The sequence below is a fragment of the Gossypium hirsutum genome, chromosome A05, assembly GCF_007990345.1.
Source record: "Gossypium hirsutum isolate 1008001.06 chromosome A05, Gossypium_hirsutum_v2.1, whole genome shotgun sequence".
NCBI classification, from domain to species: domain Eukaryota; kingdom Viridiplantae; phylum Streptophyta; class Magnoliopsida; order Malvales; family Malvaceae; genus Gossypium; species Gossypium hirsutum.
In genome coordinates, this window is record NC_053428.1 from 54907494 (window position 1) to 54923479 (window position 15986).

The 15986-nt window shown below is 31.3% G+C and overlaps 1 protein-coding gene across 2 annotated transcripts; it reads left to right on the top strand.

Moving 5' to 3' along the window:
• The first annotated feature begins 4291 nt into the window (after positions 1-4291).
• On the top strand, positions 4292-10474 carry LOC107956979 (carbonic anhydrase 2). 2 transcript variants are annotated; one of them, XM_016892396.2, is made up of 9 exons: positions 4292-4453; positions 4682-4743; positions 4893-5027; positions 5805-5853; positions 7835-7951; positions 8155-8208; positions 8767-8852; positions 9112-9217; positions 10071-10474. In XM_016892396.2, the coding sequence occupies exons 2-9, from the start codon at positions 4691-4693 to the stop codon at positions 10233-10235; spliced, it is 765 nt and encodes a 254-aa protein (XP_016747885.1). In that variant the 5' UTR covers positions 4292-4453; positions 4682-4690; the 3' UTR covers positions 10236-10474. The 2 variants fall into 2 exon arrangements, with proteins under 2 accessions (XP_016747885.1, XP_016747884.1); XM_016892395.2 differs by having other exon boundaries at positions 4347-4488.
• Positions 10475-15986: the final 5512 nt, after the last annotated feature.

Here is a 15986-nt window from a genome sequence, read left to right on the forward strand (position 1 = left end):
AAAACCACTATTCTGACTATGCCCTAATTCGAGATGTACAATAAGGACAAAAAATATGGAATAATAGTATGTAAATTGTGTTAAATTTGAATGAATTAATGATTAAATAAGTAAATTTTGTTATTATATAGATTGAGAAAAATGAGATTCGGATCTAGAACGGGAGAAAATAAAGTATCAGACTAGTTGATCTGTTCTGTCATTTTAACGATCGAGGTAAGTTCGTATGCAATAAGCATTGTTATATTTATGCTTTTAATGATTTGATATCCTATAAATTGTATATACGTGGCTATTGTTATGTTTGATGACATATCGGCTAAATATGGCACTCAATGTGCGGTTCGGTATAGCTTCAGCTAAATTTGGCATTTAGTGTGCGATTTGAGATAGCTTCAGCTATGTACAACACTTAGTGTGTTGGACATCAAATATGGCACTTAGTGTGCGAAATATTGCGAATGACACTTAGTGTGCGAGATATTGAGAATGACACTTAGTGTGCAAAAAAATCGAATGATTCAACGGGAATAGTCAAGACTAGAGTTTAAGTACGGTTGGAATAAGTAATACAAATACGTACAGAACTTATGTGAGAATCGAATGAAAGTAAATTGGTAATTTTATATTGTATTATGTATATTAAATAAGAAAGAATTGAGTATAAGTATGTTTCATGTCAAACTGTGTTTATTTGACTATAATGAAGTATATATTGAATGTTATGTGAGATATGAATAATAGTTGTTTAAACTAAATATACATATAGCAATCGACTAATAAGACCATAATCAGGTTATGGCAAGTGAAAGAAAGACCACAGTAAGGCCTTGGCAATGTATGTGTAAGACTATAGTTAGACTATGGCATCTAAAAATCAATGAATTTGTATCATAAGTAATAATAAACCAGAGAGGTTTGATAATAGTATGGGTAGTAAATAGAAAGGTATCAGTACAGGTATGTACGAAAAACTACTCAAGTATTGAGTTATATGAAGTTGAGAACTTGCGAATGAGGACATGAATAATTTGATGTTAGCTCATGAATTGATGCTTTAAATGTTAATGATTTATCTATTTTGAATTGCTATATGAATGTTGCGATCATTTTAGGCTCATATACGAACTCACAAGCTGTGAAGCTTACTTTGTTATTTTTCTATGTTTTATAGTGTCTCGGATGTTCGCTCGAGTTAGGAGTCAATGGAAATCGTATCACACTATACGAGTATTAATTATCGGTATTTTACACCTTGTGGCTTGGTTTTATGGCATGTATAGGATAGTGAGTTGATGATATGTTTTAATGTATAATAAAGTCATAAGATTTGGCTTGCTTTTGGCTTGTAAATGTTAGTATGTATTTGGCCATTTAAGTTGGCTTAAATTATGTATTGGATAAGTGTTATATGTGATTTATAATGTCTTGTGTTTTGGACATTGTTCGCCATGGTTGTTGATATGATTAAATGGTTACTCATTTGGTTAGTTATTAATGTTTGAGGAATAGTATATTCTAATATGATTATAGATAATGATAAGGTGTGTGTTGACACATGATATAGATGATAATTTGATGAGTAAATGCATTTAGTAGTTTTGTGAGATTGATGATTGTGGCATATTGATTTGATATGTTTTTTAATATAGAATTGAGTAATTGAAATGGTTGTGCATAGATGGCATGTTATGTGTACGAAATAACATGTTTTGGTTGCTAAAATGTGTATGGAAATGGTACCAAATTGGCTGCTATGTGTGCATGAGAGAAGGGTGGCAAATTGGCTTTATAAATGCCTATTTTTTTCTACACGGGCAGAGACATGGTCGTGTGTCTCAGCCGTGTGCGACACATGGTCATGCTACATGGGCATGTGTTTCTCGGGGTACCCTTTGAATTTAAGTCAGTATACCCTATAGGTTTGACACGGCTTAGACACACGGGCGTGTCTACTGGTTGTGTGTGGCACACGGGCGTGTGGCCAAGTTAGTAACCCCTCTAGATTTCACACGGCCTGACACACGGGCGTGTCCTTGGCCGTATGGTACAAGCCAGTATGTATGCCTTGTTTTCACACAGCCTGTGACACGGGCGTATCTGGTACTCGTGTGAGGCACACGGCTTGTTCACACCGGCGTGTGACCCTTAAATGTTTGAAAATTTTTTAAGTTTCCCAAAGTTTGAAAATATTATCGGTTTAGTCTCAAACCACTTCTAAGCATGTTTTAAGGCCTCGAAAAGCCTTACAAGGGATATTGTGAATGTTTTGAATGGATTTTGAGTATGAATGCATAAATGTATATGTTATGTATGTGAACGATGTGTATTGATCGGTAATACCTCGTAACTCTATTCTAGTGACAGATACAGGTTAGGGGTGTTACACGCAACACATGCTGGACTACCTCGCCATCAATAAAATATACGAGACCAGTACCGGAGGCCAAAACATGTGTCACAAATTTCACGAACTCAAACCACAACTCAATGAGTTTGGATGTCACATATATCATGAACTCAGACCACAACTCAATGAGTTCAGATTACATAATTCCTAGTGACATGTCACTTGTATCCTAACGATTCCTAAGGTTCAAATGGGATTCTTTGATAGAACATTTCTGTTGAGCTTGCTCAGAATGTCGATTCCAATATTCATGGCACAAATCACATACTCATGAAATAATCAAAGTATATTTCACGATAAAATTTAGGCAATAAACACATAATACAACAACATATCAATTATGTAAGTATTTATCATACATGTAATATTAAAGCATTCAAAGTATGGTACATGTTGCATTATTTGCAAATGAACTTACCTCGATACAAAAAATCATAGAAACGAGCCTAATCCTCGTAAACCTTGTTTTTCTCCCGATCAAGACCCGAATCACGTTTTTCTTGATCTATAATACCAAATTCAACTTGTTCAATACATACATTGCTCATATCGACCCAAAACACATACTTTGGTAAAATTAACTTTTTACCCCTAACTTTTTGCTTATTTACACTTTAATCCCTAGGCCCGTAAAATGAAATGCATGCAATTTCTTGGTTACCCAAGCCTAGCCGAATCATATTCTATCTCATATCAGCCCATATTTTCCTTTATTTCACATTTCTACTACTCATTTTTACACCTTTTACAAACAAGCCCTTTTTAGGTGTTTGCACTAAAAATCACTTAGTAAAAGATATTTATCACACATCAAACATTTATATTCCTCTATTAAACATCAAAATACAACCATGTTACACATGGGTCAAATTTCATACATGAACCCTAGCTCAAAATAATAGTAGAAATAGCTAGATCGGTTGATGACAACTTAAAAAATGTAAAGAACATTAAAAACAGGGCTAAGGAGCACTTACAATCAAGCTTGAAAAGATGAATAAACCCTACCTATGGTGACCCTTGGAATTTCGGCACAAGCAAGAAGAAGATGGACAAATTTTGCTTTCTTTTTCCCTTTTTATTCTTTTATTTACCAAAAAACAAAAATGCCCTTATTCTTTCAAATTTTTCCTATTCATGCCCATTTTTGTCCAAAATTTTAGAACTTGGTGAAATTTCCATTTAAGAACCTCTAATTAATAATCCAATACAATTTCATACTTAAAGCTTCTAGAACACAATTTTTACAACTTATTCAATTTGGTCTCTAAAGTCAAATTGGACATCTTAGGCATAGAATTTCTTCAAGAAAATTTCACACAAACATGCAATCATGTCCTGGACCATAAAATAATCATAAAATAATTATTTTTATTTCGAATTTGTGGTCTCAAAACTACTGTTCTGACTAGACCCTAATTCGGCATGTTTCAATTCTTAGTTTCAACAGACGTTTGGGGAAATGATCAATTTTTTTATGCTGAGTTATGGGACATTTTTATTAGATTATCAATTCTGCATGGAGAACGATGTGATAGAGTCTTGCTACAAATGGATAGTTTGGAGGTATTTGAAGCTATTCAGATATCCAACTTGAAGTCTTCAAGATCGTATTAATCAGACGCATTCATCAACTTTAAGCGATCATTAAGAATTAGAGACTAGAATATATTCTTAGAGAAGATAAGAATGACTAAAATGGCGTTGGATAGGGAAGAAAGTACTTTTGATGTTTTAGGTTAATTGATTGTAATAATGCTGTTTTAAAAAAAAAAGGTCAAATTCAATAAAAAAACGGAACGAGGATCAAACGGAACACTTAGAGATTTTCTGTCAACCCTTACCATAAATAAAGCACAAGACAAACGCTTCCACTCTTCAAAATTTTAATATTTATTTTCTTTTACAAACATTTTACTTCATATTCCGGGTAAATAAATAAACCACTATAAATAGAGCGCAAATCTGTAGCGGAAGTTATAAACTGCTTGATACATTTATCTATTTTTCATCACAAATAAACAGTGATTATCAACTTATCTGGTTAGTGAATTCAATCTCCTTTTTAGTCCTTCCCAGTAAGTGTTTTGTTTTTTCTTTAATAAAGAAAGTATCATTAAAGATAAATGGATTCTTGTTATTTTCTCTTTCCGAATTTTGCTCTTTAGCATTCCTTTTAATCTTCTGTTTATGCGTTGTTCCTGATTCAAATCAAATCTCGAGACTCAATTTTCTCGGAAATTAATGATTTATTTCTTTTTCTTTTTTAAGGAAGAAGATATGGGAAGTGAGTCTTACGAGGAGGCGATTGCAGCTTTGTCGAAGCTTCTCAGGTAATGTTACGGTCCGTCCTTTGTTTAAACGATTCTTATTTCTGGTCTCGAACCGGAAGAAAAAACAAAACCGAAGATTTCATTTTCTGGCACCTATACTGATCAGAACATTAAAATCTGTAATGATGGCTTACCGTCGTCGGTTGCAGTGAGAAAGCTGATCTCGTAAGTGTTGCCGCTGAAAAAATCAAGCAAATAACAGCCGAGTTAGAGGCAGCTGGCAGTTGCGACGCCGACAACCGGATCAAAACCGGTTTCCTTCATTTCAAGTCAGAAAAATTCGAGTACGTTCCTATCTTTATAAATTTAAGCGATTATGGATATAATAAAATTTTAATAATTGGTTATTATAAATATTAATTTATGTATATTATCTAAAATTATAGTGACAATATACTGAACTCACATTATTCAAAAAAGAAAAAGAAAAAAAACCTGAACTCACAACATTAAGAAAATAATTTCGGAAAACAAAAATAAAAAAGAAAACAGGAAGTTTGTATTTGTCTTTCAGGTCGTAATGTGCCGTATCGTTTTGGTTTCTTCTTCTCTTTGTATTACCTTTTTATTTGATGTTATGTGACTGCTTTTTGTTTTCTTCATTTTCAGGCTTCCATTTTTCTTTTCAATTCGTTAAAGCGTTTATGTCGTTTTCTTTTTCTTCTTTTCCCAATCATATAAAATATAGATAAACACAAATTATTAAGTTGATGAAAATTTTAAGTGTCCATTAAATTATATTTAAATCTATTGTGGTTATTATATTGTTTTAATATTTATAAGAGTTTTGTTAATGATTGTGTATATAATAATATTTTCAAAATAATAAACTATAGAAATATCAGTTATTATATTTAATAATATTATTTTAATATTTTAATGAAATAATATATTGTTAAATTAATTATTATTACGAAGAAAGTGGATTTGGAAAAGAAGACAAGTGAAACGGATTTGTGGCTACACCAAAAGAAGAAAAATAAGTGATTGAATTGGCTGAATGCATTTTTCCTTTTTCTTGAAAATGAATTGTAATTAGCTTAATATGATTTTTTTTTCAGGAAAAATCCTGATTTGTACGGTACACTTGCCAAAGGCCAAAGCCCCAAGGTTCGTTTCATAAACTTTTTCTTTTTCTCTTATATATTTACTTAGAAGATTTGGGTTTATTTTACATGGTAAATGGATGTCAAAGCTTAAGCTAATCACTTGATTTTTTTTAAATTATCATATATTAAGGGTGATAAAAAGTTTACAATGTACATTCATATTGGATTGCTATTCTTTTACTAATTTAAAAATGTAGAAATTAATTTTTTTAATTCAAATTAATCCCATTTTTATTTAAAAAATAATAAACTGAGCTAAACCTTTTTTTTTTTTTGCTATTTTTGAAACCAAATCAAACTGAAAAAAAAATCTAATAAAGCATTAAAGCTTGAATTGATATTCAATTTTTTTGTGAACCTTAAACCTATACTCATGAGTCAAATCATTCATTTAGGCTAGAAGATTTACTCATGAGAGAGTTTGAAAAAAATATAAGGTTCAAAAAATGTGCTTGGGTAAAATATAAGGTTCATTTTATATATAGGTTAGGTCTTGAGCGAGATTTTTTTGGCCCAAGTTCGACTAAGCTCACATTGAATATATTATGTTATAAAAAATAATTATATTAATTATATATATTTATATTTATATTTATAATAAATAATTAATTCAATAACAATTAAAGTCATTCTCAAAACCTAATACAAACTTATCTCACCTAAAATATGAAATTTTAAAAATTACATTTAATACAATAAAATATTTATTATATTTATGGTACGTACTGTTTTTATTATAAGTATTTTTAAATATCTTTTTAATGTGTTAGAAAAATTTTATTTTAGCGTTTTCATGCATTTAATGGATTATATTTTTTTAAAATTATTTTTAAATAAAATTTAATTTAAAAAATAAATATTAGAGAGCGGATCGAATTTGAGTTTATCTTTCTTAAATTGAGTCAAACTTAGATAAAAAAAATAAGTTTACTTTTTAGGTAAAACTAGACCTGAACTCAAAAAATTAATCTAAATATTTTAAATGGATCTAATTTGAACTGAACTTGTCTCGATCATTATCACTAGATATATATTTTGTGAAAGGAAAGGTTACATTTTGAACTACGTAAGGCATTAAGTTTTGAACCAAGAATATGCTGACTCAAAATGGTGCGGTGTATGGCCATAGTTTGGACGCTTCTGGAATGGTGGTAATGGGAAAGAAATGTAGTGATCTGTCTTTTTCTTTTCCGGATTTTGACAAATTATAAAGTGAAACTGCAGTAGCTTTAACGAGTTGATATCTTGTCATTTTGTGCATTCAACATTTTTGAGAAAAAAGTCGCTTTGGGCTTTTTGATTCATACTAAAATTCTATTATTGGTGGAAAAATTATCAAAAGAGTAAAATTTATTAAAATTAAAATTTATTAAAATTAATTATCTTGAAATAAATAATTTAAATTTTTAAATATGTTTTTAAATAAATGGTTAAATAAGAGAAGTTTCTTCTTAGAATAATGACAAGGTAAAAACTTAAGTTTATTTATTTAAGGAACAGAAAAAATAGAAGTGGAGAAAAAATAGATACGATTTTATTTAAATGAAAAAAAATTAAATTACTAATTTTATAACATTTTTAAATATATATAATTTATTTTATATTTTTATTAACGGAGTTATTATAACAAAATCAAATGATCCTAAATTCAATTAGAAATTTAGTTAGTAGTATAGATTTGATAATAAGTACAGAATTTAAGTGTATATATATATATATATATCGATTGGTATAGGTATTATTGTCAATATAGGAGGACGCGAGTTCGAGTGCGCTGAAGCACATTATGATCTTATTTATAGGTTAGAGAAGAGTTATGAGTAATTCTAAACTTTGTGTCACAAACAATAAATATAATTAGAACCTATAATGAGATTCTTTAAATATATATATGAATATTATTATTCCTTCATAATTTATATTTTAAATGCACGTGTCGAACGGTCTAACTAATCGATTGTATTATTATTATTATTATGCAGTATTTGATATTTGCATGCTCGGACTCTCGAGTGTGTCCGTCCCACATCCTGGATTTCCAGCCAGGGGAAGCTTTTATGGTTCGAAACATTGCCAGCATGGTCCCGCCATATGACAAGGTTCGCCTAATTTTACGTTATTTAATTTTTAATTCTAAAATTGCTTAACTGGTGGACACTGGTTAAAACTTATTCACTACTTACAGATTTTTTTAATTTTGTTGAATAAGAAGTTAATTTATTAATTACATATTTCTCTTTATATATATCACTTAAATCACTGCATCAGTTTTTTATGTTTTGATTTGTATCGTTCACTGTAGAATAAATACTGCGGAGTTGGTGCGGCTATTGAATATGCAGTCCTGCATCTGAAGGTGAATTAATATAGAATAATAGTATAGATTTTTACTTTATAAGCACAATTGAAACTTTTCCTTTTTTAATGACAGTAGATATTAATTGTATAGTGGATGTTGGCTCTTTGGTGGGGGCAACTTCATCTCTTGTCACTACTCACTAGCCATGCCAAAACTGTTTCAAAGTATCAAGTCCCAAGTTCTTTTCTAATGAATTATTAATTATAGTTGGATATGAGTATATGCATGGCAGATGTATATGTTTTAAAATTTTTTTCCTATATATTTGGAAATCATTTTTCATGTGAGTATTTAAATATTTATTAGAAACAAATGTTAATTATGTATATTTGAGACATTTGGTTAGAGTAATTTTACATTATCGGTAGGAATTTATGATTTTACCGTTATATTTTCTATAATTTTATCTTTGATTAATAATATGTTCAAGAAATTTTAAAAATTTAATTTATGAGGACGTGAGTTTGAAGATTCTGGAACACATTTTATTCTCCTATTTACGGATTGAGTGATTATGAAATTAAACGTGAAAACATAACACATTGTTTGGTTCAGGTGGAGAATATTGTGGTCATTGGACACAGCAACTGTGGAGGTATCAAAGGGCTAATGTCTATCCCAGATGATGGCACCACTGCTAGGTAAGTCGTTTATTGAATCAGTGTATATATATTGAAGGAAGTTTCTCTTTGCCAAGCCTTTTCTCATGACAGTTTCTATTGACTTAAAAAGTTGCACATGATTTCGGACCCTTCCCTTCTATAGCAGTTGTATTGCGATGCTACAGTCATTATTTTACAATTTCGATCCTCTCCTTTGTCGAAATTTATGTTTACGTGTATAATACAAATGGAATGTTCATACGTGGTGTATTTAATGTTTGAAAATTGAACTTTGCAGTGATTTCATAGAACAATGGGTTAGTATCTGTGGATCTGCAAAGACCAAGGTGAAATCAGAAAAAAACGAGATGAGTTTCGCGGAGCAATGCACCTACTGCGAGAAGGTTAGTTTCATGTCTGCATCATTACTTGTTTCGGCCAACATTAAACTCACAGATAGCATTGTAGTGATGTTTAACATTTCATCGTTTTTTGTTATCGTAATTAATCAACTATTCAGGACAAATCATCATAATAAAAATAAAATCAAACATGCATGAGATTACAAACTCCTGGAGTTGAATTACATTTTGTCCCTCTACTAAAAAATTGACAAACCAACTTATTTACAGATCAAAGAGTAAATTGATCCTTTTGTTAAAAATTGCATCTATTTTTACTGTTAAAAATTAGTCCCTCTACGTCAACGTGACATGTCACGTGTTATTATTTAGTTATTTTATTATCCATACTTGTTTTTAATAGTACAAATTGATGAAATATGTAACAAAAAATACCGATTTATTTCTTAATCCAATATACAAAAATTAATTTATCTATTTTTTAAGTAAAAGGGACAAAAACAAATGCAATTCTACTCTAGGTAGAATAACATCCATTATACTTTAACATTATTAAGGTTAACATGTTCATACCTTATTGACACCTGATTTCTTTTTAAAATTTTTTTCCCAAATATAGATTCTAACGGTTCCTAGTTTTTTTATAATCAAGTTTTTCTTTTTAAAAGAAAAATTAAAACTTTTCACACATTAATATTTAATTGGTAAGTATGGATTTTACATTTTTATAACAATAAAAATATTGTCTAATCTATCCTGTCATGCTCATGTCTTAACCTTTTAAAAGTTGTATAATATTACAATATTTATATCTTTTATTCGTATAGCGTGTTGGTATATGTTGCTATTAAACTTCATGTAATGTGTAATTTTGGTGCTATTAAACTAAATGCAGGAAGCAGTGAATGTATCTTTGGGGAACCTATTGACATATCCATTTGTGAGAGAGGCATTGGTTAAGAAAACCCTTGTCTTGAAAGGTGCACATTATGATTTTGTCAATGGAAAGTTTGATCTTTGGAATCTCAACTTCCAAATCTCTCCCACCTTAGATTTATGAGCTTTTTTTCTTTTGCACTTTCAGCATATCACATTGAATAAAAATCAATTGCTGGATCGTTTTTGGACTAAAAAGAAATTGAGTTAGCCCGAGTTTGCATGTTGCAAAACAAAATTAAGGAGGACAAAGCATGAGAATGAGCATGCATTACTCCTCAACCCATAAATAGAAGGATAATGCATTTTTGTGCATTCAAACTCGCATCTTCTTACATTAGTAACAATGCTCATTTTAATTAAGACTCAATTAGCAAAAGCATATATTATTAAGAATGTTGTTTCTTTTTACTATGTTCAAATAAATAAAAATTAATTTAAATAAGAAAATTACTCAATTTTTGATGACTCGTATTTTTAACTATCAATAACTTTTAAAATAATATTTTATAATTTTTCTTAATTTTCACCCACATAATTGATATTAGAAATTTTATCACATGCGTATGTGTGTGAAACTTGCATATTTAGAACACACGTAAAAAAGCGTATGATTGTAACTAATAATAATGAAATGAAATATGCAATATTTATACATGATTTTTTTTGAAATAGTATTAAAACATACAAAAAAAAATCCAAACGAAGTATTGGGAATGATGGTAACCTGAGCTTTTATGCATTGTGTTTAAATCTCATTATTTGTAATTTTAATTGTTTTTATTAAAAAAACAAATACAAATTATAATAATATAATTTATTTCAAATATTGAAGGATAATTTAGTAATTTTCTCAATTGAGTTAGGGTTCAGTTGATTCGTAACATCAACTTAGTTAGGGGTTAAAATAATAGTAACGGTAATACCCTATATCCAACCCAGTCACAGAGCCCGAATACCAAGACAACAGATCAACCATCACGACATCACGTATCATACAAAGTCTTATTTGTATGTAACTTCATCTAGGAAATTTTAAGTCTAAAATACCCTAGGCGACATTAAAATCAATCAGACCTACATTAAACGACCTATTCATCAAGTTGAAACATGTTTAAATACCACTTAACGAAAATTTCCAAAAAGTCACGTAGGTAGCAATACACGCTCGATGGCATCGATATTTCTCATAACGGGATCAATACCGTTTGAAAAATGGGTACATTTTTAGCATTATGTTTCTTGTCAAATTAAAAACCCAACAAATTATCGATAGTTCCAAAAGTATCTATATTTTTACCCAAGTATCGATACTCGAGAATTGATATCGATACCAAAATGAGCTATTGTTTTCCTAGACAATCGAATTAGCTTAGAAGTATCAATGCTTATGCTCAATTATCAATACCTCTGTACAAAGTAACAAAAATAACACCAAAACAAGGCATTTAACACAATAATGCATATACCACCTCAACATCTTTATAAATAAAACCTCAATCATCCATCAGCAAAATGCCCATATTTGTAGTTTAACGCATCATCAATGAACTTAAACCAAGAAAACCAAAGAACTAATATCAAATGTCCACAAATCCTATCAGTGTTAAAATCATGCAAACATCTAAAACATCATGGCAATAATCAACCAAGAAATCTACCACATTGCCTTATTCCAACAGTTTACCAAATGTAACAATAATAACACCTACTCAATTACTAAGCCTAATTTGGATCACTTCCTTGGAATTATGCACCGCCCACACCGAAAACACTAACTATCTACAACGGTTTAGAAAAGAGTGTGCGAGCTTAAACAAGCTTAGTGAATGATCGGAAAAACTACCAAATAAATATGATGTCATACATTAAATGAGTACATCTAAAGCATAACTTCATACATATTTAACCAAAGTGACATACTAGAATATTCATGCATCAACTGTCAACTCATCTTGCTTTAAAATCACATAATTAGACATACATCATATTTCATAATATTTCATTTAATGATAAATTAACACTTGAAGCTATGAAACATAAAAGTGGGCTTTATCACCATACACTGGATACATGGATCTCCAGCATACCAATGGCTCGAAGAGTTGAACATATCCCAAAAGCGTAGCATTTTAACACTTTCTAACACACCAACATATCCCAGTGAATGGACCTTAACTCACATTCCCTTATCTCTGAAAACTGTCCCAAGCCTCAATGCCCCAAAATCACAACACATAGGTGAGTACTCACAAACCCTATGGCATGCGAACTATATCCAACGGTCTCAAAAAGTAACAAGGCCAAATATCCATAATAGAACACACATTTACTTACCGTCTTTCTAAACACTTTCATTGCACATTTGCACATCATTGTCATTCAAGATTTTTAACATGCCTACAACTAACACATTTCACAAATAGCTATCACAAACATATATCTCATATCACATTAACACAACATAATACTCAATCCACATCGCATAATCACATATCTCGTAAAATTAACGAGGGGAATAAGAAAGCTTACACTTAGAACTTAGGTTATGGATTTAGCTACTCCTAAGCTCCCATTTAACACTACGAATCATGCCTACAAGTGTAACACCCCTAACCCGTATCTGTCGCCAAAATAGGGTTACGAAATATTACCAAAATTTACATTTTGAAAATATCAAAATTTAGAACATTTAATTCATAACATCAATTAATGCAAAACCATATTATCCCTTTTACAAGCCCTTGATGTAACAGTCCGGTTTCAACCCTAGTCTGAATAGTGGTTTCGGGACAATAAATCTAAGTCCGAAAAATATTTTAATATTATTTTCTATGTCCATGATGAATGAATTTGCATCTGCGAAATTTCTGTGATTTACTTTTTCTGTTTCTGTGCTCAATTATACAAAAAGGATTTAATCGCATAAAAGGTGAAATTAGCATGCTACATATTTAAAGTATGTATTTGAGATGGCTTTGGACTAATGGGTCCTTATGTGGTTAATTGACCATGTAGTGTATTAAATGACCTTGTTGGACATTAGTAAATGCTTTATTAATGTTTAAATGCAAGGGTATTTTAGTAAATGGTTTAATAAATGTAATTATAATAAAATAAAGCATGAAATGGTTTTGCATGTTCATCATTTTTGGCCGAATATTACCATGGAAATAGGGTTTGAATTCTCAAAATAATTCGGTACTTTGAGGAAGCAATTGTAAGTCTATTTTGACCCGGTTTTTAGTAATTTTTACGTTTTTGTGATCATTGCTTCGTGTTCTTCAAAGCCCATGTCTGAATTTCTATTTCTGTTAAAGGTTCATGAGATGCCATTGTTGATATCATGAGTTTTGAAATGTTTTTGGATGAATTATGAAGGCCTGGTAGATGGGTTATAAGTTTTGTCTTTGAATTTTGATGTAATAAAGTCATTTGGACTAATTTGTGAAAATGAGGTTTTGAAGGACTAAATTATGAATTAATTATGTTATTTGGACTTGTATAGAAGCTATGTATATTTGGCCAAGCTATAGTCTTGGCGAATTTTGCATATTTGTGATTTTGTGAAAAATTGACTAAATTGTCAAAGTGTGAAAATGTAAGGGCTAAAATGCAAAGTGCCCTAAATATGTGTTCATGGATTATTTTGAATGAAATGAATGATTGAATGGTTGAACTTGAATTTTATTAGATCAAGAACAAAGAAAATCAGACTTAGATCGGGGGAAGTCCAAATTAGTCGAATAGTCTACTCGTTCCGTCCGAAATCCATCCGAGGTAAGTCAAATTACAATTACGTGTTAATTGAAATAAATTCTGCACATATAAACTGTAAACTGTATTGGATGGCCTTGAGTTTCGAATGCATATATTTGGAGTAAAGTATGATAATATGTTAGTATCTGAAAAGCTCTATATGTTTCTAAGAAAAATTGACATCTGTCTAAGACATCGTGTAAGACCGTGTCTGGGACATAGGCCTCGATCGAGATTTATGTATAAGACCATGTCTGGGACATCGGCATCGTATCTGATTTCGTGTAAGACCCTACTTGGGATAGAGGCATCGATATTAAATTACATGTAAGACCACGTCCGGGACATCGGCATTGTACTTGTTTATGAGCATCTGTATCGTTTCTGACCTGTCTGATGATAGTGAATGAAATCTGAGATTGAGTATATGAAATGTATAACCTATGAAGGTACATTTGTATCGTACTAAATTTCTGAATATGAAAAACTCTGTCTCTGTGAAATATGTATGGAAATGAAGCATGACATTTATGCAAACAAAGGAACATGGTTAAGTTTATGAATTATTCTATGAAATGGTTATGAATCTTTATGGTTGATTTGTATTTATATGCTTTAGTAGTTAGATCATTCGTATTTGGCTTACTAAGCTCTTTGTAGCTTACTCTGTGTGTTTACTGTCTATTTTACAGTTATTGTAGCTACTAAAGGCTCGGGGATAGTCGAGGTTTGTCACCACACTATTGATCTCATTTTGGTACTTTTGAAAGTGTACATAATTTAAAGTATGGCATGTATAGGCTAGAAGGTTTATGTATTAAGTTTTGAATTGTAAATATAAGTTCTGCAATGAAAGTTGGATAGCAAATGGTATGAATGTGTTAAGTTTTGATATGGTTTTGAATGGGTTATTGAATGATGATAGTATAGTTGTAATGAAGCATGTTTTGAGCATGAAATTGGCTGAATATTTTGTATGAATGTTGTTTAATTTGGCTTGTAGGAATGACCCTTAAAGGGGTGGTAAATTGGCTTAAACCAAGCCTGCATTGTGCCACACGGCCATAGCACACGGGCATGTTTGTTGGTTGTGGGCTTAAGTCAGTAGCTAGCTAAGAATCACACGGCCGTGGCACAGAAGCATGTCTGTTGGCTGTGTGAAAAAGTCAGTATAGAACCTATTTTTGGGCGTGTCTAGTGCCCGTGTGTGTCACACGGCTTAGTCACACGGGCGTATGACTTCAATAGTTTTGAAAGATTTGGTTAAGTTCGTTAAATTTCTGAATGTGTTCATTTTAGTCCAGATCTTTCTTAAAAGTATATTTTAGGTCTCGTAGACCATCTTAAGAGATGATCGTTTATGAAATGATGTTGTAAAATATCTGTGATTCTGAATTGGTTTAAAATGTTCTGTCTATCTGGTAATGCCTCGTAACCCTAATCCGATGTCGGTTACGGGTTAAGGGTGTTACACTCGAGGCCATAAAAACACAATAGAAACAAGTCGGGACTAAATCAGAAACATATAAAATTTTTCAAAAAATAAAAATTTACAAATTGTAAGGGTTACACGGCCGTGTGACTCACACAGTTAAGAGACATGCCCGTGTCTTAGGCCATGTGGACATTTGAAATAGGGACAAACGACCGTGTCCTAGCTTGTGTCTGTGCCCGTGTAACTCACTGACCTGGGTCACACGGTCAAGCCACACGCTAGTGTGTCAGGCCGTGTACCCTTCGTGATGATCTCACACACTTGTGTACCAAGCCGTGTGCTAGGCCATGTAATAGCTTAACTTGTAACCCTTTAAAAGCTACAGGGGACACACGCCCTTATCGCCAGTTGTGTATCACATATGGCTGAGACACATGCCCGTGTCTATACCCATGTGGATGAAAAATAGGTCATTTCTAAGCCATTTTTCTCACCTATTCATACATGTACCTACTATCACTTTTGCACAATTAAACAAACCATCAAAATGCATTAAGACCGTACATAATCAAGCTAGCCAAATATGGTTCATTTGCATACAACTAATATGCCCAAAGGGCACCCCAATCTTAACACCTAAACATGTATAACCATATACTCAAATTTACCAAAAATGTTTTG